The sequence below is a fragment of the Hypanus sabinus genome, chromosome 3, assembly GCF_030144855.1.
Source record: "Hypanus sabinus isolate sHypSab1 chromosome 3, sHypSab1.hap1, whole genome shotgun sequence".
NCBI classification, from domain to species: domain Eukaryota; kingdom Metazoa; phylum Chordata; class Chondrichthyes; order Myliobatiformes; family Dasyatidae; genus Hypanus; species Hypanus sabinus.
In genome coordinates this window covers 164,702,253-164,730,183 of record NC_082708.1, presented here as the reverse complement: position 1 = coordinate 164,730,183, position 27,931 = coordinate 164,702,253, and the positions used below count along the sequence as shown (strand labels likewise).

General features: G+C 39.6%; 1 protein-coding gene across 1 annotated transcript; it reads right to left on the bottom strand.

Moving 5' to 3' along the window:
* Positions 1-277: 277 nt before the first annotated feature.
* On the bottom strand, positions 278-20,035 carry tmem129 (transmembrane protein 129, E3 ubiquitin protein ligase). Its single transcript, XM_059965584.1, has 4 exons — positions 19,276-20,035; positions 12,895-13,366; positions 12,491-12,650; positions 278-7,408 (listed from the first exon to the last, which is right to left on the bottom strand). Exons 1-4 carry the CDS (start codon positions 19,478-19,480, stop codon positions 7,160-7,162), a joined length of 1,086 nt encoding a protein of 361 aa, XP_059821567.1. The 5' UTR covers positions 19,481-20,035; the 3' UTR covers positions 278-7,159.
* Positions 20,036-27,931: the final 7,896 nt, after the last annotated feature.

The window sequence follows — 27,931 nt, the reverse complement described above, 5'->3', positions numbered from 1 at the left end:
TTTGCAATGCCCAAGTCAAAAATTTATTATATTTCATAATGGAACTAGCAAATGGGATGAGCCTGGATGGGCATCATTGTTGGCGTGGATGCGTTGAGCTAAAGGGCGTGTTTCCATGACTTATTACATAGCTCTGTAACGTTGTGCTAAAAAGGACCATAATCTAATTAAACTTGATTCTGTCTTGAATACAATGTTAAGACAACTGGGATGATCAGAATTCACAAGTTAGTATGGGCTTTGGGTTCGAAGAACAACGAAGGAGTAAGGATCTCAATGAGGTATTAACATGCAAATAATCCATGCCTTTATTTCCTTTGTGTGTTTTTATTACAGAAACTAGAATTAGAATCGATAGCTTATGCCAATAGTATTGTGGTATTTGGTGAGATTGAAGAAATTGTTCTCCTCCATTGATGCTGTCTGACCTGCTGAGTTCCTCCAGCATTTTGTGTACGCCTTTCAGAATAGTGTCTGTTTAGGGATACTAGATTCAGGCAAGGCTACTGAGCACACAAATAAGAAAAAAAATCTTTCCTATTCACACTCTCTAGGGCTCTCATAATTTTATAAACTTCAACCAAACCTCCATGCAGTTTAAATTCAATATTCCTGACAATCCTGGCTAATTTGTTCTACGCCCTTTGTAATGCTATCACACCTTTCCTATAATGTACTAGCCACAAGTGTACATAATGCACTAGTTGTGGGGGTAATAAACTCAGTGGCCATTTTATTAGGTACACCTGCTCATTAATGCAAATATCTAATCAGCCAGTGATGTAGCAGCAACTCAAGGAATAAAAATATGTAGACATGGTCAGGTGGTTCAGTTGTTGTTCAGACCAAACATCAAAATGGGGAAGAAATGTGATCTAAGTGACTTTGACTGTGGAATGATTGCTGGTACCAGACAAGGAGGTCCAAGAATCACAGAATCTGCTAATTTCCTGGGATTTTCACACATAACAGTCTCATGAGCGGAGGTTCCCAACCTTTTTTATGCCATGGACCCCTACTGTTAACTGAGGGGTCCCTGGACCTCAGGTTAGGAACCCCTGCTCTACAGTTTACAGAGAATGATGCAAAAAGCAATAAAAAAGCATCTAGTGAGTGCCAGTTCTGTGGGCAAAAATACCTTGTTAATGAGAGTGGTCAGAGAATACCCAGACTGTTTCAAGCTGACAGGAAGTCAACAACAACTCAAGTAACCACACATTATAATAGCGGTATGCAGAGAGCATCTCTGAATGCACATGCCGAACCTTGAAGTGGATAGGCTTCAGCAGCAGAAGACCACAATGGGCTTCACTCCTGCACCTAATAGGGCTGCTGAGTGTATGTTACATAGATAGCTGTGTTATGACATCTTTCTGCTTTATTACATGATTCAACTAACATTCCATTTCTTCTTAGCTACCTAACCTACACACTCTGCTATCTAAAGGGATCCATAGCTTTTGGTTCCTCCACATCTTCCATTCCTGTTCAGATTTTGATGTTATAACTCCTAAGAGCAACACTTTTCTTTCCACTCTAGCTTTCCACCATCTCCCAGGCTTCAAAATCCATTTATGTACTTTAACCAGACCTTATTTAGTGTTTGATTGTAATAGAATTTGGCATTTGCAGGTTATTAACTGCAAGATAATAACTAGAATACGTACACAACGCTGGAAGAACTCAGCAGGCCAGGCAGCATCCGTGAGATAAGAGTAGCCAACGTTTCGGGCCAAGACCCTTCATTAGCAATGGGGGGGGAAGAGAGGCCGAAGCCCAGTAATAGAGACAGGGGAGGGGGTAGGGCTTAGAGGCGCCAGGTGGAAAACCAATCAGAAGAAAGATAAAGGGGGGAGGGGATAAGCATGAAAGAACCTTAGAGATAAAGAAGCAGAAAGTTGAAAGGGGAGAGAGGCAGAGAGGGACCTGGGATAGGGGAAGGGGCAGGGGGGAATTGGAGAATTCAATGTTCATACCACCAGGCTGGAGACTACCCAGATGGTAGATGAGGTGTTGCTCCTCCAACCTGAGTTTGGCCTCATCATGGCAGTAGAGGAGGCCATGTATGGACATATCTAGATGGGAATGAAAAGCAGATTTGAAATGGGTGGCAACCAGGAGGTCCTGTCTATTGTGACGGACGGAGCATAGGTGCTCGATGAAGCAGTCACCCAATCTGCGTCGGGTCTCACCGATGTAGAGGAGGCCGCACCGGGAGCACTAGATGCAATAGACGAATCCAGCAGACTCGCAGGTGAAGTGTTGCCTCACCTGGAAGGACTGTCTGGGGCCCGGAATGGTGGTAAGGGGGGAGGTGTGGGGACAGGTGTAGCATTTGCGCTTGCAGGGATAAATGGCAGATGGGGATTCTGTGGGGGGGGGGGGGACGTGTGAACCAGGTAGTCGTGGAGGGAACGATCCCTGCTAAAAGCTGAGAGGGGTAGAGAGGGAAAGATGTGCTTAGTGGCGGGGGTCCTGTTGAAGGTGGCGGAAGTTGCAGAGGATAATAACTATCTTGTGGAAGCCATCCAGTACATACCAAGTTCACAATGTGCTTTGTTGCCGCTAATGTTGGGGGGGGGGGGCTTTGGGGTTCTAACATTTAACTGTCATTCATTCTTTGGGGCACTCCTCTGTTTTTGTGGACGTTTGTGAAGAAAAAGAATTTCAGGATGTATATTGAAGAATGGATTAAAGATCACAAAATAGTGAAAAGGGCAAAATTCAATATGCCCAAACAGTCACACATAATCCAGAGATATCATAAGAGGTGGAAAAAGAAAGTGAATATAAAGTCGCACAATAATTAGTTACATTCCTCGTGGGGAAAAATAAGTAAATTCATCAGTGTGCTGAAAGCTAATTTACTCATCAAAAAAGTGACATATAGATGAAAGACGGATTATTTTAAGTTTGTAAGCAATCCATTGCAAATGAATAATTAATTTGAACTGGCTATGTACATTTCAAAAACTATGGTAACAGACTTAAATATAAAGTACCAGCATGTTCAAACAGATGGAGTATTTATATTGGGATACACTAATTAGAAGAAACCCATCTATATGGATGGATATAAATGATTGGTAATTTTGTCTGTATGAAAGATATTCTGAGATTTAAAATGCAGTATCTAGTTTCCATTATTGAAAGGTAATTGACCTGGCATTAAAAAAAAACCATGATCTATCCTTCTCAATTCTAAATGTTTTGACAACAGAAATCAATCTAACTATAGTTTTGCTTACAATATCAATTTATGATATGCTCCTTATACTTTTGATCAATAGACATTCAAAACATTGCTTAATTAGCATTGTGCACTCCAGTTCAAATATTCACTTCTTCCATCTTCAATACAATGAGGCTGCACATTACAGTATTTACCAAGCATATTCCAAAGCTGTGATTCAAATGATAGCAAGAGCACAGCAACAATGCCAATAGCAAGTATTGTGTCAAATCACACCCCATCCTGACTCACCAATTCTTTCTCATGGCTGGTTTAAAATTTTGGAACTCAACACAACAAATGGGATTACATTTCCATAATGTGACAGTTCTAGAATGCTACTCGCCTTCACTTTCAAGGAGAGAGAGCAGTGGTTAATAAATGCTGGCCTCAAAGATGCCCAAATCAAAGTGTTTGAATAAGAACATCATTAATTATGCATATCACAAGATCAACATATGGGACACTTCATATTAGAGAACATTATTAGAGCACCAAAGATTAAAACACTCAAGAATCTCAAGGTGGCAGCTTTATAAATTACACTAGAATGTAAACATATTAATTGGATTTCATAAGTAGAATAGATGGGAACACAATATTCCATGACAAGTAATATGCTTGATGGGCAAGCCATAGCCTATTTAAGGATCAGATTGGTCCCACAAGATACTATCTGCCAATTTGGGGAAAAAAGGACCCATTTCTGTTTCTTTTCAGACAGCCAGTTCTCTATTCGTCAACACTTTGCTCTCAATCCTAAGTGGTTTAATTTCATATACCAATCTCTTATATCTTTTACATGTGAACTTTATCAAAAAGTTTCTTAAAGTTGAAACAAAGCTCATTAAAAAAATTCCAGTTGAATTGCTAGTATAATTTTCCTTTAACCAATGTTAACTTTGTCAGATCATATCTCTCTTCCACAAGTCCCAGGCTATTACATCATTTATAATGGACTCTTGCAATTTGCCTATTATTGATCTCTAAGATAACTGGTCTCTAGTTTCCCTCTTTTCTCTATCTGCCTCTTTTTAAATAGTCAGATTATCTGTCCTCCAATCCACTGCAAAAGTTCCAGTTGATCAAAGCATCTCATATTTCTAGGTCTACTTCCTGAAATGCTTTGGGATGCAGACCATCAGGGCTGCGGATTTATCAATCTTTAATCCCTCTAATTTCCCCCAAATTATTTCCCTTGTAATATTTATTTCATTTAGTTCCTCCCTCTTACTCAATGCTATTTTTCTGTAAGATTATTTGTTTCCTTTGTGAATGCAGAACCAAACTATGTACTTAATTGGCTTGCCATCTTTTTTCTCCAGTTCCTGACAGTAGTGGCCTACATTTGTCCTCATTTATCTATCAAGGCCTTTACAATTAGTTTGTGCTCTCTAGGTTGTGCACACACTGTTTTTCTTTTCTGTATCAACCCTTTTGTCCCCCTTAATTGGCTCCAAATCCTCAGGTTTCCACTTTAACTGGCTTTTTCTCTACTTTTCCCCCAGAAATTTGATATTAACCCTCACAGATGTTGAAATTCATAGATGAGTCACCTTTTCTGTTTTAGTTTTCCATCAGACAAGAATGAATGACTGTTACCATTAATTCACACTCTCATTAAAGATATGCTTTTGACCATCCACTGCCGTACCTATATGTTTTCAACTCTGGCTCAATAATATTATTGCTTATTTTGATTCAGGAACACATTTCAAAATCAACTCTAACTTTTCATCTTAATGAAGAATTAGTTATGATCAGAAGGATTATTCTTTTCCCTCACGATTGTTTAGTAATCCTTTCTGATTACACTGCACCCAGAATAGGACAGCCTGTCTCCTGACCATACTGGTATCAACCTTGCATATACTCCAGAAATTCCTCCTCGACAGTATTATTTGTAATTCGATTTGTTTGACCTAACTGTACATCAATTATCCTTTGATTAGAGTTGTGTCCTTATTTTATGGATCCGATTTCCTGTTTAATGCCATCCCTACTATTGATGGTCAATATACAGCTGTTCCTTAGTTCCAACCATGAAAATTCCACATCAATGTTCTCAGAACTAAGAATCTTCTTCGCTAATGTATTGGTTTTCCCTCTCATTGAACAAAGAGCAAGGTCAGCAAGAGCCTAGACTTAATCCTAGAGAAAACCCAATCAGCATGACAATTTTCAAATGCTGTTTAGTTTAATCAAAATGTACATTTTTGTTATTACCAGATGGAAAGAATTAAAATGGCCTTTACTGATGATTTCAGAGTGTAAAAATTGTGTTAAATCATCGTTTCATGTGAATGAGAACAATGTCTTTTCTGTACATCTACAAGGATTTAAAATGAAATTGCAACACACTATTCTTTGCATTTATTGTTAAACAAGCTAGAGAGAGTCGCACCATTTTCCTCCCTCTACTGGAGGAACTGTGGAAGCATCATCATCATTAGACTACTGAACTTCAATAAGGTCTATTACCAAAATCTCTGTTAGGTAATAAATCCAAGCTTCCCAATGCCTCTGTTAATCAGGGAACTAACAAAGTGCAGTTGAAGAACACCCTGTCCCAGAAAATGCAATGGCTAATAACATTTTCCTGTAGGAGATCAGAAAATCCCATCACCATGATAGCAACAGGATTCAGCAATTGTTCATAAAGTAGAACTGTGTTTAAAAAAATACATCTCAATTCTCTCAATTGCTACCCATTATTATGTTTTTTTTTGCAGTAATCGTGTAATTTGTAGTGATAATGTGGACAACTGCAGATATAAAAATAAGTAATCATTGCCTCTGAAGTATAAAGCTAAAATACAGTTTAGAATTATATAAAACATACAAGTTTGAAGTTCAGAAACAGTTCAAGCAATTTAAAATAACTTCTAAGAGTTCAATTGTCACCCACTCACACAACACAGAAACAGACACTTCAGCCCATCAAGCCAAACCTTACGTGACCATTGTCCATCCATTTACACCAATCCCTCTTTAATTGCAGTTTTATTCTCTGCATTTTCTAATCATCTCCTCCCAGATTTCTCATTCACCTGAACTCAAGAGGCAATTTACAATGGCCAATTAACCAACCTGTACAAACCTTTGAGAACGTAGGAGGAAAGCCAGGTAGTCACAGGAAGAATGTGCAAACTCCACAGCATCTTAGGCCAGGATTGAACCCAGCACTGTGGGGCAGTGTTAGCTGTGACCCCCCCCCCCCCCACCTCCCTGTAGTGAATTCTTGATCTGACTTCTTCTGTGACAAAAGCCATTAGATTTTAACCTTCCCACCAGATGGAGACACAGGTTTCAGTTTAGGTGTAATAAATTTAACCTGCTAATTACATCAGAGAAGAAAGGCACTCAGCCCATTGAATCTATACCACCAACCACAATGATTCCATCAACCTTAATCCACTCCTCTTACTTCCAGTACCCCTGCAACAGATTCTCCTTCAGATCTGCAAACTATTCCCTTGATCCTTTAAGATGACAATTTACAGTAGCCAATTAGCTACCAGCACTTCTTTGGGATATATAGAAAACTGGTGAACCTGGAACAACTGCATGGAATGACAGGGAGAATGTGGAAGTTCATACAGATGGCAGCCAAAGTCAAAACTGATCATGCATCTCCAAGACAATGAGGCATCAGCACTAACTGCTGCAGCACTGCGCCACTCTGCAATGGAGTAAAAAAGAGAATGAATACCTCAGGAATTTTGTTACAGAAACTCCTCCAGTTTGTTGGATTTTGAGGCAGCAACTCACAAATCCTTGGGTCAAAATTGTAAACAAGTGAATAATGTAACTTTCAGAGGCATTCAAACCATCTAACAAAAATTGGTTGTTATTACAGTACCAGAATGCACAAGGCCAGAAATGAAATCTTGCATGTAAACAGACAACTAGGCTCACAAGTAATTTTTAGCTAACAATAGAGATATCAAGAATGCAGAACTTTGATCGACAAGTAGGGCAAGGCACCCGGTTTGAAAGCCACGTTTCTGGATGCTGCTGGTCTTGGCGGCTGGCAAACCATTTCCCCATGCAGGTCAGACACCACATAGGACGACAGTAGCACTGTTGGCATTCACCCTCAGTTGGGTCCATACAGACTTTGACAAGCTTGATGTTAGCAGCTGTCTGCATACAGCCAATGCATGGCTCCAGTTCCTGTTTTAAAGAAACAGCGTGCAATTAAAAGAAAATTAGATAGTATCTCTATCAGCCACCTCTAAAAGATCCTTTGAGAACAACTGTGATTCAGTTAACTTACAAAGTTTTAGGTATTATACAATTCTTCAAACTATATTAGTTTTCTAATAACAAATCCAATTCTGCCCTACTTACCAGTATATGTCTTCAAGATCAATGTTATTTTTAATTTGATTAAATACTGACAGCACCATTATAGAATTGAATTATTGTCACACGAGGTACAACTTGAATTTATATTCTACCTTTTGTTAACGAAATCTGAAAACCTATCCTTTTTTTTAAAGCAATAAAACAACTTTCCATTTACATAGCTTCTGCTATAACAGTTTTCACAAGTGATAAACAGGAACAGATTACCATTTTGAAGTGGAATATGATCTGTAATATAACACACAACTTGGTCACACCACATCCCCACAGACAGTAATTTGAAATCTACTGGAAGGTGTTGGCTGCCTTTAATGTGTTTCTTTTAAACACTCCTCCTCTCTTTCAAACATTTCCATGGCTCTTTTTAACCCAGCTTAAGAGTTTTGACAGCTCATTCACAAAACAAATGATCAATTCTTTGATTTTCCTCAATATCACCCATTTTGATTTCTTTTGGGACTAGTACATGGCTTACTCATTACAGCACAACAGTTTATTGATTCCTTTTACTCAGATGAAGTACTTAACATTTTTCTAGTTCAATTTCCCCAAAAGAAATCCAAACGTTCTAAAGACACACTGTCCTCTCCACCCACCTTCCCCCTCACCTGGATTCACATATTACCTGCCAGCTTATACTGTACTCCTTCCCATCCCCCCACCTTCTTATTCTGGTTTCTTCCTCCTTTCTTTCCAGTTTTGATGAAGTGTCTCAGCTGAAAATGTTGACTCTTTACTCCCCTCCATGGATGCTGCCTGACTTGCTGATTTCCTGAAGCATCTTGTGTGCATTGCTCAAGATTTCCAGCAGCTGCAGAATTTGTTGTGCCTATGATTTACTACCTTGTTATTCCTTTTCTTGCACTATTACTTTTGCAATTTAGAGTAATGTTATGTCTCTGCACTGTACTGCTACTGCAAAACAACAAATTTCATGTCATATGAGAGACAGTAAATCTGATTCTGAGCTGACAGATCTGTGCTGGATTTCCCATGACTGAATACAGACAGCGAATGTATGGTTGTAATTCATGGTCAAACACAATTCAGTAGTCATTTTAATTCTAAAGCAATCAAAGTGATCAACCCCCACATCTCCTGTGACAAAGGAAGTAATTCACCTCCTCTTTCAGCACAAATTTTCATGTTACAAATTCCATGAAGCACAAGCCAATAAAGAGAGTAACAGTGCTACTGGGATCTTGGTGAATGTCAGTTTTTATGGACTGTGGGAAAATGAACCAGAGTCAAGAGTGTACTTGAGGAGCTAGGAACTGCTAGCCTTTGAACCCTGTGATTGGGCTAGGAAGGGTAGTTCTTTCTGGATTCCTTCCTATTGTAATATTTCTATGTCTCCAAGTTGAATACAGAAATAAAGAATGAATCAGGGATTGGAAAGAGGGAAAGAGAGGAACAGTTCCTGTTTTGAATGGTTATAAATTTCCATGAACAACTCATTACCTGCAAAAATGAGACTCCACTGGGCCAGAATATTGAATGGCAAAACGAGAAAATAAATATCCCCATTGAAAGAGTTTTTACTTTAACAACAGGCATTACATTACATAGAGTTTAATTGGCAATTAGTATAGAAATGCTGAAGTTTCATAAAACGCAAATGCTGAACCAATTTTCTGCAAGACCAATCACAATAGTGCATTATAATCACAAATTGCCGAATGATTTGTGCAATTACAATTCATATGGTTTCTCTTTTGTATCACAAGACTGTGATGTGATTTCTTTGTTTATAAACTCCAAATGCTGTTATTTTACTGCAAAGTTCTAGCTCGTTATCCTGGAACAAGTTTAATATCTTGTAATTGTGTCTGCTAGATATCAGGACATAAACACAAACTAAATAAAAGAAAATTCAGTATTAATGACAAGATGTTTTTTTCCAAGTAGGATTAATTTCTAAAAGAGTTTTCAAAGTTAAGACAGCAACTTATCAATCATTGATAAGTGGCAGATGGAAGCAATGACTATGCTTGGGGTATGGGAAACAAACTGCAAATTTCTATGGAAACATGTTAGATTTAATAAATATCCTCTGTAGACTCCCTCATCTGTACATGCCTTTAATCTTCATTATACTCAAATCTGAAGCAGAGTGAAAGGGTTTACAAACTTGAGAGCATAGTTTTAACATTTGCTTCGATGCCAAGCTGCAAACTACACACTTACTCTCTTATAATATCAATTATATTCTCTTCCAGATGATTGTGCAGAATAGAACTGGACTATACAACTCCAATCTGAGCACTTTAGGATCGCAAAAGAGAACCCCTTACAGATGATGGATACGTTAGGAATGCTCTTCCAAAATTCCCCTCTTTATGAAAAAAGTCATGATAGATAAGAAAACACAGCCAAGAGAAAATAGGGATTTAGCAGCCAGTTATCTTGAGATGCATATACTATTGATAAGAAGCTGTTCAATACAGAACATAATGTGATTGGGCATGAGGCACCTGATGGAGTTTCAAGGATACAAGCAGCAAGGTTTATGATAGAAAATTAATAGATGTAGTAAATCTGACTTTTCCAAATAGCTTTTGATAAAGTAGACAAAAGGTTCTGACAGGATTTATCACATTCAAGGCTACAATTAATAGATTTTTGACAAATAGAGCATCTAGGGATATGACAGATCAAACTGGAAAATGGATGACCTTAATAAATTGTATGACTATATGGACTACTTTGGTTTTTATTTCTTTTGTTGACATGATCTCAACTCTTATAATCATTGACAAGGATTACAGATTTCCAAGGGATTATAAATTTATGGGAAGAAGTGGGATAAGGGGTGTGAAGCAATTTTTAAACAATAATTTAGATAGTCTGGGTATGACATACTCAAGCTTTCATATCAAGGCACAATCCACTTTACATTTCCCTTTTCAGCTACGGCAGCAGTGCCTCAAGACTTTCTAAGACAAATATGACCTCCTTTGAGAAAACCATCCTTTAATCTGTTACTGTTTCAGAAGTCATTAAACAAAACTCTACTGTTTGCAAAGCTGGATAAAACAATACATTTTTTGAACAAGTATGCAAGATTAAATCATTTAAATCAGTCTGGTCAAAGTTGCAGTAAGATGAAACCCATCCAGCTTCCTATGTTTCTAGTGTGTTTATCACCTTTTTATGCACTTTCTGGTAGCTTTTACACTTTATTCTATATTATTATTGTTTTACCTTATTTTATCTCATTTTGATCTGTATGAACAGTAAACATACAGATCAAGAGAGCAAATTGCAATAAATGATCAGAAATGTAAGAAACAGAGAAAAATTGATGGTTTTCACTGTATCTTGGTATTTGTAACAATAATATGTTGTCCTGTCCGTGACCAGAAGAAGCTGCAGAAGATCGTGAACATAGCCCAGCACATCACATAAACCAATCTTCCATCCTTGGACTCACTTTATATCGCACGCTGTCGGAGCAGTGCTGCCAGGATAATCAAGGCCACAACCCACCCAGCCAACACACTTTTTGTCCCTCTTCCCTTCGGGAGAAGGTTCAGAAGCTTGAAGATTCATACGGCCAGATTTGGAAACAGCTTCTTTCTAACTGTGATAAGACTGCTGAACAGATCCCAACCTGAATCTGAGCTGTGCCTTCCAAATATCTGGACCTGACTTGCACTACCTTAGCTTCCCTTTTCTATTTTCTAATTATGATTTATAATTTAAATTTTTTATTATATTTACTTTGATTTGTACTTCAGAGAGCGCGAAGCGCAGAATCAAATATCGCTGTGATGATTGTACGCTCTATCAATTGTTTGGTGACTATAAAAGTAATAAAACAATACCAAATTTCAACCCATAATATATTCCTAAGGTGTTTTAAAATATCTTGAGTAGATGTTAGGACAGCTAATTCCTCTCCAGCTTTCCTGCCCACCTGGCTTCACCTGTCACCTTCTAGTTATCCTCCTTCCCCTCCTCACCACCTTTTTATTCAGGTGTCTACCTCTTTCTTTCCAGTCCTGAAGAAGGGATTTGCCTGAAATGTTTATTTCCATAGATGCTGCCTGACCTGCTGAGTTCCTCCAGCATTTTGTGTGTGTGTGTGTTGCTTTGGATCTTCAGCATCTGAAGACTTTCTTATGTTTAGGACAAGTGATTTGAAATTTAGCCAAGGAGGTACACTTGAAGCAGTGTGATAAAGATTAAAGAGAAAGCAGGAGAGGTAGCAACAGATATGTTCAGGAAATTCTAAACCTTACAGCCTACACAGCTGAAGGGAAAGCCGTAAACAGTGGAACAAGGAAATTCATGGTCAGAGCTTTTGAAGCAGAGAGATTTTGGAGGGTTGCATGGTGTAAAATGGTTACAGAGATAGAAGTGAAGAAGGATGTAGAAGTAAGAATGAATTTGAAGTGAATATACATCAGCAAGCACAAAGATGATGGAATTTGATGCAATGTAGGGAAAGTGCTAAAAAATTTTTAAGGCCAGTTCAATTCACAAGATGGGAGGCTTCCAATCCATTGTTAAATAAGGTAATGAACAGGGACTGATACCGAGTTTGTGGAGTAGCTTTGTTTTATTTCTAAACAATTAAGCCCAACATACTTTGCATAGTAATGATTCTATCTCCAGTTTAATTGGAGAAGCTTTGTTTACTTTACCTATTTGCACCCAACTTTGCTTTGCACAGTTATTGTTTTTCATTTAACATCAGATGCTTTCCATAATCAGACCTATTCCCCAACTTTACCACTTCTGTGCATGGTTAAACCCTGTTACCTTTCCTGACGAAGACCATCAACCCAGAATAAAGCATGCAATATTTATGCTTTTTATTGTTTCTCTGTGATTGTGTTGCCACAGATTCACTGTGATATTATTAATTGTGGCAATGCATACCTGATTCCCAGAAAGATGATAACGTTGATTCAATTCTACTTGGATTTTGAATGTGTCCAAAAACATGTCACTCAGAGACTGATGGATGACCACATTATGGGCATTCCGGATTGTAGTATGGAGCTTCTCACGCAGTTCACCATATTCTGTTGAATTCAACCTGCAAACAAAAAAAAATGAAATTTCAATCTGTGACGAAAGCTAATGCTAACCATTTTCTTTTATTTACACCCCACTTGCTATGGCTTTGTTGTATTAAGGCAAAGAGGTTTGAAGACTTTAAAAGTGTTAAGGAAAGAATATTAAGAAATCGGCTCAAAAATGATCAGACAATTAGTCTCAACTTTTAAGCAGCAATAACTTGGAAAATTAAGTCTGACTCTACATTGGGCTGCGTCACCTACCTAATGTCAAATGGTGTGATATGTGGATTGATGATGCCCACTCGGATTGTGAGGAATTGCACTGGTGTATTTAAGTCAGGACACAGTTCGTGCTGCCTTGATTCAGTCAGGGTGAGGTGAATGTCCTGTTGCTGTGCTATATAAACACGATACGTAGTCACCTTTATCACCCAGGTATCAGTGACAACAACTCGGGCTCCTGGTGCACCAGAGGCAAATTTATCAATCCGTCGGAACTCTGTATTAACAGAAGATGCCACAGCTCTCCAACTGGACTGAGGAAGGGCATAGTGTGCAAGGCTTCGGGCTATCGGATGATTGCCCCAATTATTCAAGGACCAATACCAAACGATGAGACTAACAATGACAGGAATTAGCACAGCTATCGCCAAGTAAATAATCCATCCCTTGCTCACAAGGACATAGTAGTGCTTTTCATCAGAAGTTGCAAAACACATTCCAGCATAATAACCTGCAAGAAAAAAAACAAACAGTAAAGAAATATTGACAATAGGAACATACATATCAGTAAAGGAATATCATGTACCTACTTGCAAAGTTCGTGTCAAAACTTAATTGGAAAAAAAATTCTCTGTAGTTCAAAGTCAAAAATGAATTTACTATATAAGTACATATACAGGGGCATGAAAAAGTTTGGGAATCCCCGGTCAAAATTTCTGTTACTGTGAATAGTTAAATGAGTAGAAGATGAACTGACCTACAAAAGTCAAAGTTAAAGATCAAACATTCTTTTCAACATTTTAAGCAAGATTAGTGTATTATTTTTGTTTTATACAATTTTAGAGTCAAAAAAAGGAAAGGAGCACCATGTAAATGTTTGGGCACCCCTAGGGATTTGAGCTCTCAGGTAACTTTTACCAAGGTCTCAGACCTTAATTATCTTGTTAGGGCTATGGCTTGTTCACAGTTATCATTAGGGAAGGCCAGGTGATGCAAATTTCAAAGCTTTATAAATACCCTGACTCCTCAAACCTTGTCCCAACAATCAGCAGCCATGGGTTCCTCTAAGCAGCTGCCTAGCACTCTGAAAATTAAAATAAATGATACCCACAAAGCAGGAGAAGGCTATAAGAAGATAAAGTGTTTTCAAGTAGCCGTTTCCTCAGTTCGTAATGTAATTAAGAAATGGCAGTTAACAGGAATGGTGGAGGTCAAGTTGAGGTCCGGAAAACCAAGAAAACTTTCCAAGAGAACTGCTAGAAAGGCAAATCAAAACCCTGTTTGACTGCACAAGACCTCTAGGAAGATTTAGCAGACTCTGGAGTGGTGGTGCACTGTTCTACTGTGCAGTGACACCTGCACAAATATGACCTTCAAGGAAGTGTCATCAGAAGAAAACCTCTCCTGCATCCTCAGCACAAAATTCCGTGTCAGAGGTTTGCAAAGGAACATCTAAACAAGACTGATGCATTTTGGAAACAAGTCCTGTGGACTGATGAAGTTAAAATAGAACTTCCTGGACGCAATGAGCAAAGGTATGTTTGGAGAAAAAAGGGTGCAGAATTTCATGAAAAAAACACCTCTCCAACTGTTAAGCACGGGGGCGACTCGATCATGCTTTGGGCTTGTGTTGCAGCCAGTGGCATGGGGAACATTTCACTGGTAGAGGGGAGAAGGAATTCAATTAAATACCAGCAAATTCTGGAAGCAAACATCACACCGTCTGTAAAAAAGCTGAAGATGAAAAGAGGATGGTTTCTACAACAGGATAATGATCCTAAACACACCTCAAAATCAAAAAGAGGCGCAAGCTGAAGGTTTTGCCATGGCTCTCACAGTCCCCCGACCCAAACATAATTGAAAATCTGTGGATAGACCGCAAAAGAGCAGTGCATGTAAGACGGCCCAAGAATCTCACAGAACTAGAAACCTTTTGCAAGGAAGAATGGGCTAAAGTACCCCGAACAAGAATTGAGAGACTCTTCGCTGGCTACAGAAACCGTTTACAAGCCGCGATACTTGCCAAAGGGGGTGCTACTAAGTACTGACCGTGCAGGGTGCCCAAACTGTTTCTTCAGGCCCTTGTCCTTTTTTGTTATTTTGAAACTTAAAAGATGGAAATAAAGAAGTAATCTTGCTTAAAATATTAAAGAAATATGTCATCTTTAACTTTATGCCTTTTGGAAATCAGGTTAAATTTTACTTGCTTAGCTATTCACAGTAACAGAAATTTTGACCGGGGTGCCCAAACTTTTGCATGCCACTGTATATCTCCATATACTACCTGGAGACTTATTTTCTTGCAGGCATTTACTGGAAAATGTAAAATTTATGAAAAACTGTACATATCGGCTAACAACCAATGTGCAAAAAAAGATAAACTCTCCAAATAATAAAAAAAAATGAGAACATGAGCTGTACAGCCCTTGAAATTTAGTCTGTAGGTTGTAGAATCAATTCAATGTCGAGGTAAGTGAAGTTATCCACTCTGGTTCGGGAGCCTGATGGTTGTAGGGTAATAACCATTCCTGTACTGGTGGTGTAGGACCCAAGGCTCCAGTACCTCCTGCTCGATGGTAGTCACATGGCCTGGATGGAATGGGTCCTTGATGATGGATTCTGCTTTCTAGTGGCAGCATTGAATGGTGGGAAAGGCTTTGCCTGTGATGGACTGGGCACTATCCACTACTTTTTGTAGACTTTTCTGTTCCTAGATATTTGTGTTTCCATACCAAGCCATGATGCAACTGGTTAGGATGCTCTCCACTGTGCATCTATAGCGGTTTGTTAGTTTATGGTGAAATGCTGAATCGACATAAATGTCTAACAACGTAGAGGTGCTGTGGCATTTGCATGCTGCTCCCAGGACAGATCCTCCGACATGATAATGCCAAGGAACATATAATTACTGACTCTTTCCATCTCCAATTCCCAATGAAGACTGGCTCATAAAATTCCAGCATCTTCCTCCTGTCTATAATCAGCTCTTTGGTTTTGCTGACATTGAGTAAGAGTTTATTGTTGTGGCACCATTCAACCAGATTTCCATTCTCACTTCTATAATGCCAATTGGTTCACCTCCAACCTTGCTTTCTCTGCAAAATAACACTTACATTCAAGTGTTAACTTACACCTTTTGAAGTGCAAGGACAATTTTATATTGCATGTAAACTTTGTTTTAATTAGATTTCATCTTGGTCCTGTGTTCGGTGGGTTTCAATGCGATGTAAAAGTTATAAATACCCCAGTGGACTAAATTAAACTGGCAGAAGTTCAAATTTATTATCAAAGTATGTATACAATATGCAACCTTGAGATTTATCTTCTTGCTGGCAGCCACAAAACAAAGAAACAAGGGGGTCCCTAAAAGTCAGTCCACAGCTACTGAGTGAGTTCAGTGCTGAGGTGAGTGAAGCCAGTCCAGGAGCCCAGTGGCTGCAGGGCAAGAACTATTTCCAAACTTAGTAATGTGGGATCCAAGTCTCCCGAACCTTCCTCCCGATAGTAATGGTGAGATGAGAGGGAAGCGGGTTAAGCGCAGACAAAACAGTTCCTCCTTCAGGAGATTGCAAAATTTCTAGTTTGCTTAGATGGTTTAAAAGTACATTTCTTAAAAGAAAATTACAGGTTGCAGATGGCAGTGATCATAGTTCAGACAAAATATATCTAGTAGAGTATCTAGCAGTTTTGTGAGTTGCTGACAAAATGTTGCTGTATGTCCATAAGACCATAAGACACAGAATTATCCCATTCAGCCCATCAAGTCTGCTCCACCATTCCATCATGGCTGATTCCGGTTCTCACTCAACCCCATACACCCACCTTCTCACCATATCTTTTGATCAGGAAACTATCAACTTCTGTCTTAAATATACACACAGGCTTGGCCTCCACCACAGTCTATGGCAGGGGTCAGCAACCTTTACCACTGAAAGAGCCATATGGACCCATTTCACACAGAAAAGGAAACACTGGGAGCCACAAAACCCGTTTGACATTTAAAATGAAATAACACTACATACAACGTTTTTTTTTGCCTTTATGCTATGTATAAACAAACTATAATGTGTTGCATTTATGAAATTGATGAACTCCTGCAGAGAAAACGAAATTACATTTCTGCATGCAACAAAAACATTTTGAACTCCGAAAAAAAGATGTTGTGTTGAAGGTTACTCCATAGTTAGCCTACCTTGGATCGAAAAATTAAAAGAAATCGCGCACTGGCGGGTGTCAGGCATTGGCAGTGGTGATGTATATTAATAGCGATAAAAAACACGTTGTAGCGGTGTGCTACACGCAGCGCTAAAATAACGACACTGCAGTCAAAGATAACTTCATTCGAACTAAACAGCCTTGCTTTAAAGCCTCCCTCAACCCGTCCCCCGTGGGCGCGGATGCTCCAAAAGACACGTACTCACAAACCCCCGTAGGCTATCTCCCTTAGCCGGAACGGTGGCTAATTGTGAGCCGGTTCGGATGTGCCGGGAAATGGGGTCGCCACAACATTTTATTTAGATTGTACAAGATCACCATAATCTTCAAATTTCGAATTACATTTCAAAAACTAACAAACCACGGGGAGCCGCAGCACAGAGATGAAAGAGTCGCATGCAGCTCCGGAGCCGCGGGTTGCTGACCCCTGGTCTATGGCAAAGCGATCCACAGATTTACTACTCTAGCTAAAAAAAAACCTCCTTACGTCTCTTCCAAAGGATTGCCAGTCAATTTTGAGGTTGTGCCCACTAGTTCTGGATACCCCTACCAGAAGAAACATCTTCTCCACATCCACCCTATCTAGTCCTTTCAACATTCAGTAGGTTTCAATGAGATCCCCTTGCATTCTTCTAAATTCCAGTGAGCACAGGACCAAAGCTGCCAAATGCCTCTCATATGTTAACCCCTTTATTCCTGGAATCATCCTCATGAACCTCCTCTGGACTCTCTCCAATGATAACACATCCGTTCTGAGATATGGGGTCCAAACCTTTTGACAATACTCTCAGTGCAGCCTGCCTAGAGTCTTATAAAGGCTCAGCATTATCTCCTTGGTTTTATATTCTATTCCCCTTGAAATGAATGCCAACCTTGCATTTGCCTTCTTTATCACAGACTCAACTGTTAATTAACCTTCTGGGAGTCTTGCATGATTCCCAAGTCCCTCTACACCTCTGATGTTTGAACCTTCTCCCCATTTAGAAATGATCCACACTCTTGTTCCTTTTATCAAAATGCATTATCATACATTTCCCAACACTGTATTCCATCTGTGTCACATTTGCCCATTTTTTTAAGTCCTGCTGCAATCGCATTGTTTCCTCAGCATTACTTACCCCTCCACCCATCTTCGTATCATGTGCAAACTTTGCTACAAAGCCATTGATTCTATTATTTAAATCACTGACAAAGTGAAAAGTAGCAGTCCTGATACTGACCTCTGAGGAACACCACTAGTCAGCAGCAGCCAACCAGAAAAGGCCCCTTTTATTCCCACTCGCTGGCTCCTGCCTGTCGGCCATTCTGCTATCCATGCCAGTATTTTTCCTGTAACACCATAGGATTTTATCTTGTTAAGAAGCCTCACGTGTGGCACCTTATCAAATGCCTTCTGAAAATCCAAGTAAATGACATCCACTGCCTCACCAGTGCCATCTTGCAAGGGAGCTACAAGGAAAACATTTAGAACTGACATGGAATTAGATGGAAAGAAAGTTAATCTAGTACATTGGCTAAAGTTGAACTACTATAGAAACAAGAACAAGATTGCAAAAAGCAGTAAAAGACACAAAATGCTGGCAGAACTCAGTAGGCCAGACAGCATCTATGGGAGGAGGTAGTAACGACGTTTTGGCCCAAAACCCTTCATCAGGAGTGAGCTTCGGCCCGAAACGTCGTCACTACCTCCTCCCATAGATGCAGTCTGGCCTGCTGAGTTCTGCCAGCATTTTGTGTTTTTTATTTATTTCCAGCATCTGCAGATTCACTGGTGTTGCCTTGGAAAAAGCAGTATGTGTGAAAAAGAGAATTAGATTTAATAGGCTAGTATATAGACTTTATGTCAGAACAGGGTTGCAATTCCGATTTAATATAAGGAATTCATTCAATTCTCAAAGAATTGATCAGTTTCTTTCTGCAGAAAGCTAAGAGAGGAAGTAGAATGTAACTTTCTTTTCCTACACGTGTCAGCAAGTACAAATGACACGGACCCATACACACCTGCCTCAAGAGTTTCAGTAACTACAATGATCACTGGAACTGAAATTAGAGAGTTCAAACCTTTTAATACAAGCAATTGACAACTCCTTGATTGGACGCCAGCAGAGGGCCCGGGCCGGTCCCACGGTCCCAGCAGAGGGCCCGGGCCGGTCCCAGCAGACCGCTCGGGCCATCCTCCCCTGCCACCGGCGCAGCGGCGCTTACCTAGGGGCAGTAGTGAGTGCACGGCGAGAGTGGCGGCCGTCCTGCGGATGTGGTAGTGGACGAAGGCCAGCTGCTCGCTGCCCAGCTGATCGGACAGCAGATCCTGCACCGTCAATCCCGCCGAACGGAACTCAGTCGGGGTTAAAACGAAGCAGAAGCACAAAACGACGTAAAACAACGTGAACACCACCTCGGGGTTGTTCATTGTCAAAACCCCCAGCTGTGGTCTCCGTGGAAACACGAAAATCAGGTCCGGGGCCCGCCCGTGCACGCATGCGCATATAGAGCAACTCCAGGCGACCTGAGCAGTGTCTGTTCCCGGGGAGAGCAACTTTCGGGAGTTGATTCTATGTTAGTTATGCAAAAATATGCAAATTGCTTTCGAGGTTTTATCGCGCAAGAGACTAAGGTGTGTTCGTCTGAATTAAAAACGAGAGATAGCTTTCACTAAAACTCATGGGATGAGAAGAAATAACATTTTACCCCCTCCCCCGACATTTACATCGTGCCTTTAACACGGTAAGAGAGCCCAGGCTTTATACTGCATCAATAATTGGCAGTATCTTTCATTCATAGAGCACTACGGCACAGGAACAGGCCATTTGGCCTATCTAGTCCATGCTGCCCAGTGCCATCGGCTTGCACCTGAACCCATCCATGTCCGTATCCTTTCTAGTGGCTAACTTCCCTATTTTAGCGGCAATATTTATGCATGCTACGTCTATCAGACGTAGCTTTAATAATACTTGAAGAGTAAATTTCCATTGTAAAATTCTGCACATCTGCAAAAATAAACTACGGAGGGGCAGGTAGACTTAACATTTCAGATTAAACTTTTTGTGACATTAAACATACAGATGTGACATTTCATGCTTTATTTGTTTCTGCATTTTTGTAACTTTAAAACAAAAAATGTTATCCTGCAGCATTACCAATGACCATAATAAAATAAACGAGGAATTGGGAAGAAGTGGGTAGAACTGCTATTTTAGTTAAAGAGATTGGTTGCAACAGTTTGTGAAGTAACCACAACATTCAAGTACAACATGGCTGAAAGATCAGATACCATTACTGAAACAAAGGAAAAGGAAAAACAGATGGAAAATCTGCAAGGGGCTGAGCTTTTGATGGAAGACTGGAGAAGACATACCACTGGGAAAAACAGGATGCAGGGATTCATCAATTAAAATTTGGGAGATGGAGAGGCAGTAATATTAAGAAGAATGAGCATGATGAGTATATGGGAAATCATGCATGACAGGTTATTTACAAAAAATGTTTTAACTGAAGAAGGCTATTAAAATAAAATCTTAACACAAATTTAAAAAGTTTCTTCCTCCAAGCAGTTAATCTGATGAACCATTTTAGTTCCCCACCCCTACTCCCTTTGTAAATTACTCCATCACTGCATCACATAGACAGTGATGCTATTTGGAGTTTAGCCATTGGTGCTTAGCTCTTGGTAGGATCACCCATGATGGTAAGGTAAGGTCAAAGGAGAAGTCCAGGCAACTACATTGAAATATTTGGATCCCAGAATGGCCTCGACAGCCAGGTGAAGATTCATCAATAGGCAGCTCCTTGGGAGAACATAATCACGCTCACACTTTTTATTATGCTGTTTGCACTGCAAATATATGCTGGCATTTATGTATTTATGCACATTTTATTCCATATATGTCCCTTAACCTCTAACTTTATTTTTTAAATCATCCTTTGTTATTGCTGAATGTGGCTTTTTGCTGCATGTTGTGCCCTGACCATCACAACCACAGTAAATTCCTAATACATAGCAAATAAAATTGATCTTTGATACTTTGAATTCATGTCAAACCACTGGCAATTTCAGGATGTCCCAAGTGCTTTTTGAAGTGGTGTTGACGTTTCAGGCCGAGACCCTTCGTCAGGACTTTGCCTAGTCCTGGCGAAGGGTCTCAGCCCGAAACGTCGACAGCGTTTCTCCCTGTAGATGCTGCCTGGCCTGCTGTATTCCACCAGCATTTTGTGTGTGTTGTTGTTTGAATTTCCAGCTTCTGCAGATTTCCTTGTGTTTGCTTTTTGAAGTGCTGTCATTGTCAGTGACAGAATGAAACTGCACAGTATCTGTCCCTTTGGCCTATCATGTCCATACCAAACATTTGAACCTATCTATTCTTCTCTCTCATTTAGCAGCACTTCCATCTGTAGCTTCATTCCTTAGTGATTCAGATGGTCTTGTTCAGATATGTTTTAAATGATGTGAGAGCACTACCTTCTGAGGCAGTGCACTCCAGATGGCAGCTAGGGAACATTTAGAAATCCCCACGAGGATACCAGCAATCTCCTCTCTTACTCAGTGAATATGGAGGAGAAGGATTATTTTAAATACCATTCATTTTTTTGGTTCCGAGTACTGATTGCTCCCTGCATGATCCCCAACAGGCCTTGTTCTTTCCCTGGTTACCTTCTTGCTCTTAATATACTTTAAAATGCCTTTAGATATTCCTTAATCTTGTAGGACAGTAATACTTCATGGCCCCTCTTTGCCCTCCTAATTTCTTTTTCTGTTACCCCTTACACATTCTGTACTCCTGAAAATACATCAATTTTGGCAGCCAGTACCTGCCATATGCATCCTTTCTTTACTTCAAATCCTCAAAATTCTTCAACATCCAGAAATACCTTGATCTCTCTTTACTGATTACCTCATGGAAACACCTTACCCCTGAGCTCTTATTACTTCAGTTTCAATATAGCTATGTTCTTATCTTTTTCACTTGCTTCCCTCTCTTGCCGGAAACCTGTACACACTGGAGTACTGATTTGCTACTCCTTCCTTTCTTTCAACCATGTCTCTGTGATTATAACATATTCCCAAGTACAGATCAACCCTCTGCCTCACCAGTCATTCTCCTTGCATTAACTTTCCAATTCTTCCATGTGCTGTTATATGCCCATATATCTGTTCTTCCTACAGGACTAGCAGTTCGTTTTCTGTGTTTGACTGTACCTACTCCCTGATGGTAGCAATGACGGAGGGGGGGAGGAACTTAATGATGGATGGTGTCTTTTTGAAGCATTAGCATCTGAAGGTGTAATTGATGCCGGAGAGCTTCGTGCCCAGGGTTGGGTTGGCTGAGTTTACAACCTTCTGCAGCTTTTTTTCCGATTCCTTCAAACAATACATGGAGTTAATAAAATTATCTGTATAGATGGCATGCAAACAATGCTCTTTATTGTACTTTGGTACATGTGATCTCCACGGATGCTTCTCCACCTGCATTTTGGCTTTTGCTCTAGATCCCAGCCGTTTCTTGTGTCTCCTTATAATTATAACCGTTCTTCCCTGCTGTGCCATAAGCCTGACCGTTGCTGCTTTCCTGGAAGGCAGTTCCTCCCCCGCCCTCGTAACCCCTGTGGTAGGTATACAGAATTTATTTGCGCAGATACCCGACTTCATCCACTGCTCCACCTGGTGGTCACTCATCACTTTTCCATCTGCGCAGCTAATAATTCTGGATGACCAGCTTGCTTACTTATTAACCGTGCTATATAGTGACCACAGCATTTTAATCAAGAAACAAGTTTAAATAAGTAAAATTGATGGAGGGTAAGTCTACAAAAAGGACTTTAGAATAGCTGATGGTGATATACTAAAGAATTAATTATACTCTGTAATCATTATTATGCGGGGATTAGATAATTTTCCTTTGGGTGCAGAGATAAAGAGTTCTGTTTAAGTCTTAAGGGAAGAGATGTCTATAGTATGTGAACAAGAAGTTGGGAGAGACCGAAAAGTGGTATTGGGGGTTCATTAATGTACACACAAGACTGGTCTGCCTGCCTGTGACAAATATTTCTGAGAGGTTGAATTTTGGTAGTGTTAAGTTATTCAAGAGATTGGAGACCAGATTTGATAGAGAAATTACTGCATGGATGGGAATAAACTGATACTAGACTGGAATAACAAAGCAGGTCTATTGGAGAATCACATTGGCTGCTGTGGACGATTCAACTTCAACACTGGAATTGGGTATATTTAAAGCAGGGATTGATGGGGTTCTTGATTAGTAAGGGGTTCAAAGGTTATGGGGAGAAGGCAGGAGAGTGGGGTTGAAAGGGATAACAAATCAGTTATGATCGTATGGTGGAGCAGACTCAATGGACTGCTTAAGCTAATTCTGCACCCATGTCTTACCGTCTAATTTGGAATTGTAGCTGGCACTATTTTAAACTGAAACAATCTAAACAATCTCAGATTGTTGAACAGCAACAAATTATTTGGCTGGTTACATTATGTTAAAGATGGGGTGGGGGTTGCAGAGTTTTCTGAATCAGGGTTTTACCACTGTTTTGTGGCAGCTATTTGGACTAAGTAAAAATGTTAGACATTAAAGATAAAATTCCATATTGGTAGTGTATAAAATAGGAAGCAGTGCACAGATACAATCAATAAGACTCCATTGTTTTCACTTTAGGTTCGTAAGCATAAGATTGCAAGTTTGATTTCTTTTATGAAGTACAGGGTTATATGATGATTGACTTTTGTCAATATTCTAAGCAATGCATGTGGAGCAGTCACTTGAATAAAATTAAAAGTATGTTTGTACGCCTCATTTTAGTTTTCATTGAAGCTTTTGAATACACAGTACGTACAAATAGGAGCAGCTAAGTCTGTCATCCTTGTCCAGTTCTTCAAGATGATTCATGGCATAGAGTTGTAAATTATCAGACAAAATAATAAAAGAAAGAAGATTTTTAAGAAAGCAGATTGTGATTGTTTCAACTGGTGTATAAGAAATTAACTTTATTTGCCGTATTAACATTGAAACATATAGTGAAATGCATTGTCTGTTTATCTTTCAACAGAGTACTAGGAGCACTCCACAAGTGTCACCATGCTTCCAGCATCAACATAGCATGCCCACAATTTACTTGTACATAACCTGTATGTCATTTTTGGAATGTGGGAGAAAACCGGATCACCCAGAGGAAACCCATGTAGACACGGGGGAAACTCCTTAAAGACACTGGTGGGAATTGAACGTCAATCTTCCAATCACTGGTGCTGTAAAGCATTACACTAACTGCTACGCTACTGCATCCAATTTTAAAAATTCTGTCTAGGGATATGAGAACCTTCCCACTGATACACATCTATTCCCTTCATACAGATAATGGGGAAGTGATCACTCCCTACTGTTGTTTCATTGTACACTTCTCAGTTACACACACTTCAGAAACCAGCATAAGGTCTATCACAGAAAGTGTTAAACCCTTGTATTCCTACCATCATTCAAGTCATCAAACACTTTTCTTTCAGATAGTCATCTATCAACATCCCATTCTCATTTGTGTCATTAAAACCCCACCTTGAACATAAAAATCCCTACACCATATAACCTTATTTTTCTCATTTCCAACCACTTTCCAATATATGATATTAAACTTTCACAGCTGTTATAAAAATGTATTATCTGTACTTCACTATTCTTTTCCCAAATTTCAACCACAATTGACTCAAACATCCCTGATTTCCATAGCTATTTACCAACCCACTTTTGACAAAGGTCATTTTTGACTCCTCCTCCATTAACCATTTTCCAAACAAATCAAAATTCCACCAGGTTTCTTATACACAGGTTCATTTGGTAAATCTTCAGTAAATTTCTTAAATTTGTTACTATAAGCTAACAGACTTCTGGTATTCCATTATAAGATTAGAAAAACCATTAACCCATTAACCAAAACCCATTAACCATTAACCAAAACCCTCCTTTGAAATCTGAACATCATTTACTACTCCTTGTAAGGCAGAGGTTCCCAAACTGGGATCTACAAGCACTTTGGTTAATGGTAGGGGTCCATATCATAAAAATGGTTGGGAACCCCTACTGTAAGGCATCCAAAGTCCAAAGTGAAATTTATTATCAAAGTACATACATCTCACCACATGCAACCCTGAGATTCTTTTTCTGCAGGCATACTTAGTAAATCTATTGAACAGTAACTGTGAACAAGCTGTGAAAATGCAGATTTAAGTAAATAGCAATGAAATAACAATATTAACATCTATCAAGATAACAGTCTTTAAATGAGTGTAGTTATCTCCTTTTGTTTAAGGTTGAAGGATAGCAACTGTTCTTGAACCTAGTGGTGTGAGTCCTGAGGCACCTGTACCTTCTACCTGATGACAGCTCTGAGACAAGAACATAGCCTGGGTGGAGGACTTTTGATGATGGATTCTGCTTTTCTACAGCATGGAATTGTGCTCTATGGTTGGGAGTCCCATGATGTACTGGGCCAACTCCACCATCTTTTGTAGGATTTTCCACTCCAGTGGGCATTGGTGTTCCCATACCAGGCCATAATGCAGCCAATCAACACACTTTTCACCATATATTTATAGAAATTTGCCAAGTATTTTGATGACATGCTGAATCTCCTCAGACTCCTGAGGAAGTAACAGTGCTGTCATGCTTTCTTCTCAATAACATTTACATGATGGGCCTGGGACAGGTCCTCTGAGATAGCGACACCCACGAATTAAAAGTTACTGATCCTCTCCACCTCCAATCCTCCAGTGAGTACTGGCGCATGGACCTCTGATTTCCCTCTTCTAAAGTCTACAATCAGTTCCTTGGTCTTATTGACAATTTGCAAGAGGTTGCTGTTATTACACCACTCAGCCAAGTTTTTAAATCTCCCTCCTGCATGCTGATGCATCACCACCTTTGGCACAACCCACAACAGTGTGGTCATCAGCAAACTTGCATATGGAGTTGGAGCTGTACCAGGCCACACAGTCATAGGTGTAAAGCAAGTAGAGCAGGGGGCTAAGTATATAAATAAATTCTAAAGTCTTTTAGCTCTAGATGTTTTTTCTGCAGCTTTTAATTTTTTCTGTACTACTTTTCATTTGTGCTGTACAATTCACCACATCTGCCATGAAAGTGACAAACTTCAGTTTATTAACAAAGATTGAATCCTTTGTTATACAATCATGCACTTTACACACTGTATTCAGACACCAGGGCAAGATCTATAGCAGAAATTATTAAGTAAATTCATCCTTGTACTCCCACCATCATTCAAGCATACCAAGCATTTTTCTTCCAGAAAGTATTCCTGTATTCTGGATATTAATGCTCCATTGACACAGTCTTCTGTACTGTCAGCAGAGACACTGCATATGATAGGCCTATTTCCACCAGAACACACTGCACTTGTACGTCTTTCTTATACACTGGACACCCAGCACAAGCAGAGCTATGTTCTCCTCCATTAAATCAGAATCAGGTTTATTATCATCAGCACGTGATGTGAAATTTGTTAACTTAGCACCAGCAGTTCCATACAACACATAATCTAGCAGAGAGAAAACAATTAAAATAAAAATAAAATTTTTATTAAAATAAAAATAAAAATAAGTAAACAAGTAAATCAATTATGTATATTGAGTAGATTTTTAAAAAGTGCAAAATCAGAAATACTGCATATTAAAAAAAAAGTGAGGTAGTGTCCAAAGATTCAATGTTCATTTAGGAATCATGGAAGGGAGGAAGCTGTTCCTGAATCGTTGTGCCTTCACTTCTGTACCTCCTACCTGATGGTAACAGTGAGAAAAGGGCATGCCTTGGGTGTTGGAGGTCCTTGATAATGGATGCTGCCTTTCTGAAATACTGCTCTCTAAAGATGTCCTGGATACTTTGCAGACTAGTACCCAAGATGGAGTTGACTACATTTACATCCTTCTGCAGCTTCTTTCGGTCCTGTGCAGTAGCCCCTCCATACCAGCCAGTGATGCAGCCTGCCAGAATGCTCTCCATGGTACAAATATAGAAGTTTTTGAGTGCATTTGCAGACATGCCAAAACTCTTCAAACTCTCAATTAAGTATAGCCACTGTCTTGCCTTCTTTATAACCACTTCGATATGTTGTGACGAGGTTAGGTCTTCAGAGATTTGACACCCAGGAACTCGAAGCTGCTCACTCTCTCCACTTTGATCCCTCTATGAAAATTGATATGTGTTCCTTTGTCTTACCATTCCTGAAGTCCACAATCAGCTCTTTCATATTACTGACGTTGAGTGCCAGGTTTTTGCTGCAGCATCATTCCATTAGTTGGCATATTTCATTCCAGTCCACCCTCTCATGTCCACCTGAGATTCTACCAACAATGGTTCGGTCGTCAGCAAATTTATAGATGGTATTTGAGCTATGCTTAGCCACACAGTCATGGGTATATAGAGAGTAGAGCAGTGGGCCACTCCTGAGGTGCGCCAGTTTGATCGTCAACGAGGAGCTGTTATCAACAATCCGCACAGACTGTGGTCTTCCGGTTAGGAAGTCAAGGATCCAATTGCAGATTGAGGTACAGAGGTCCAGGCTCTGCAACTTCTCAATCAGGATTGTGGGAATGAAGGTATTAGATGCTGAGCTACTACATTTTAGTCTAACAACCTCTCCACAATTGCTATATTCATGTTATTCACATTTACCACTCTGCTTTTTTACTCTTACACACAACTGCCACGTGGCCAAACTTCTGCTATTGAAAACAACTGAAGGGACAGCAAATTGACTCAAACCATGTAATAAGATAACCTAAATTAACCCTATCCAGCAACTATTTTTTCATCAAATTTAATCAGCAACGATTAGCTATCTGCTCTTA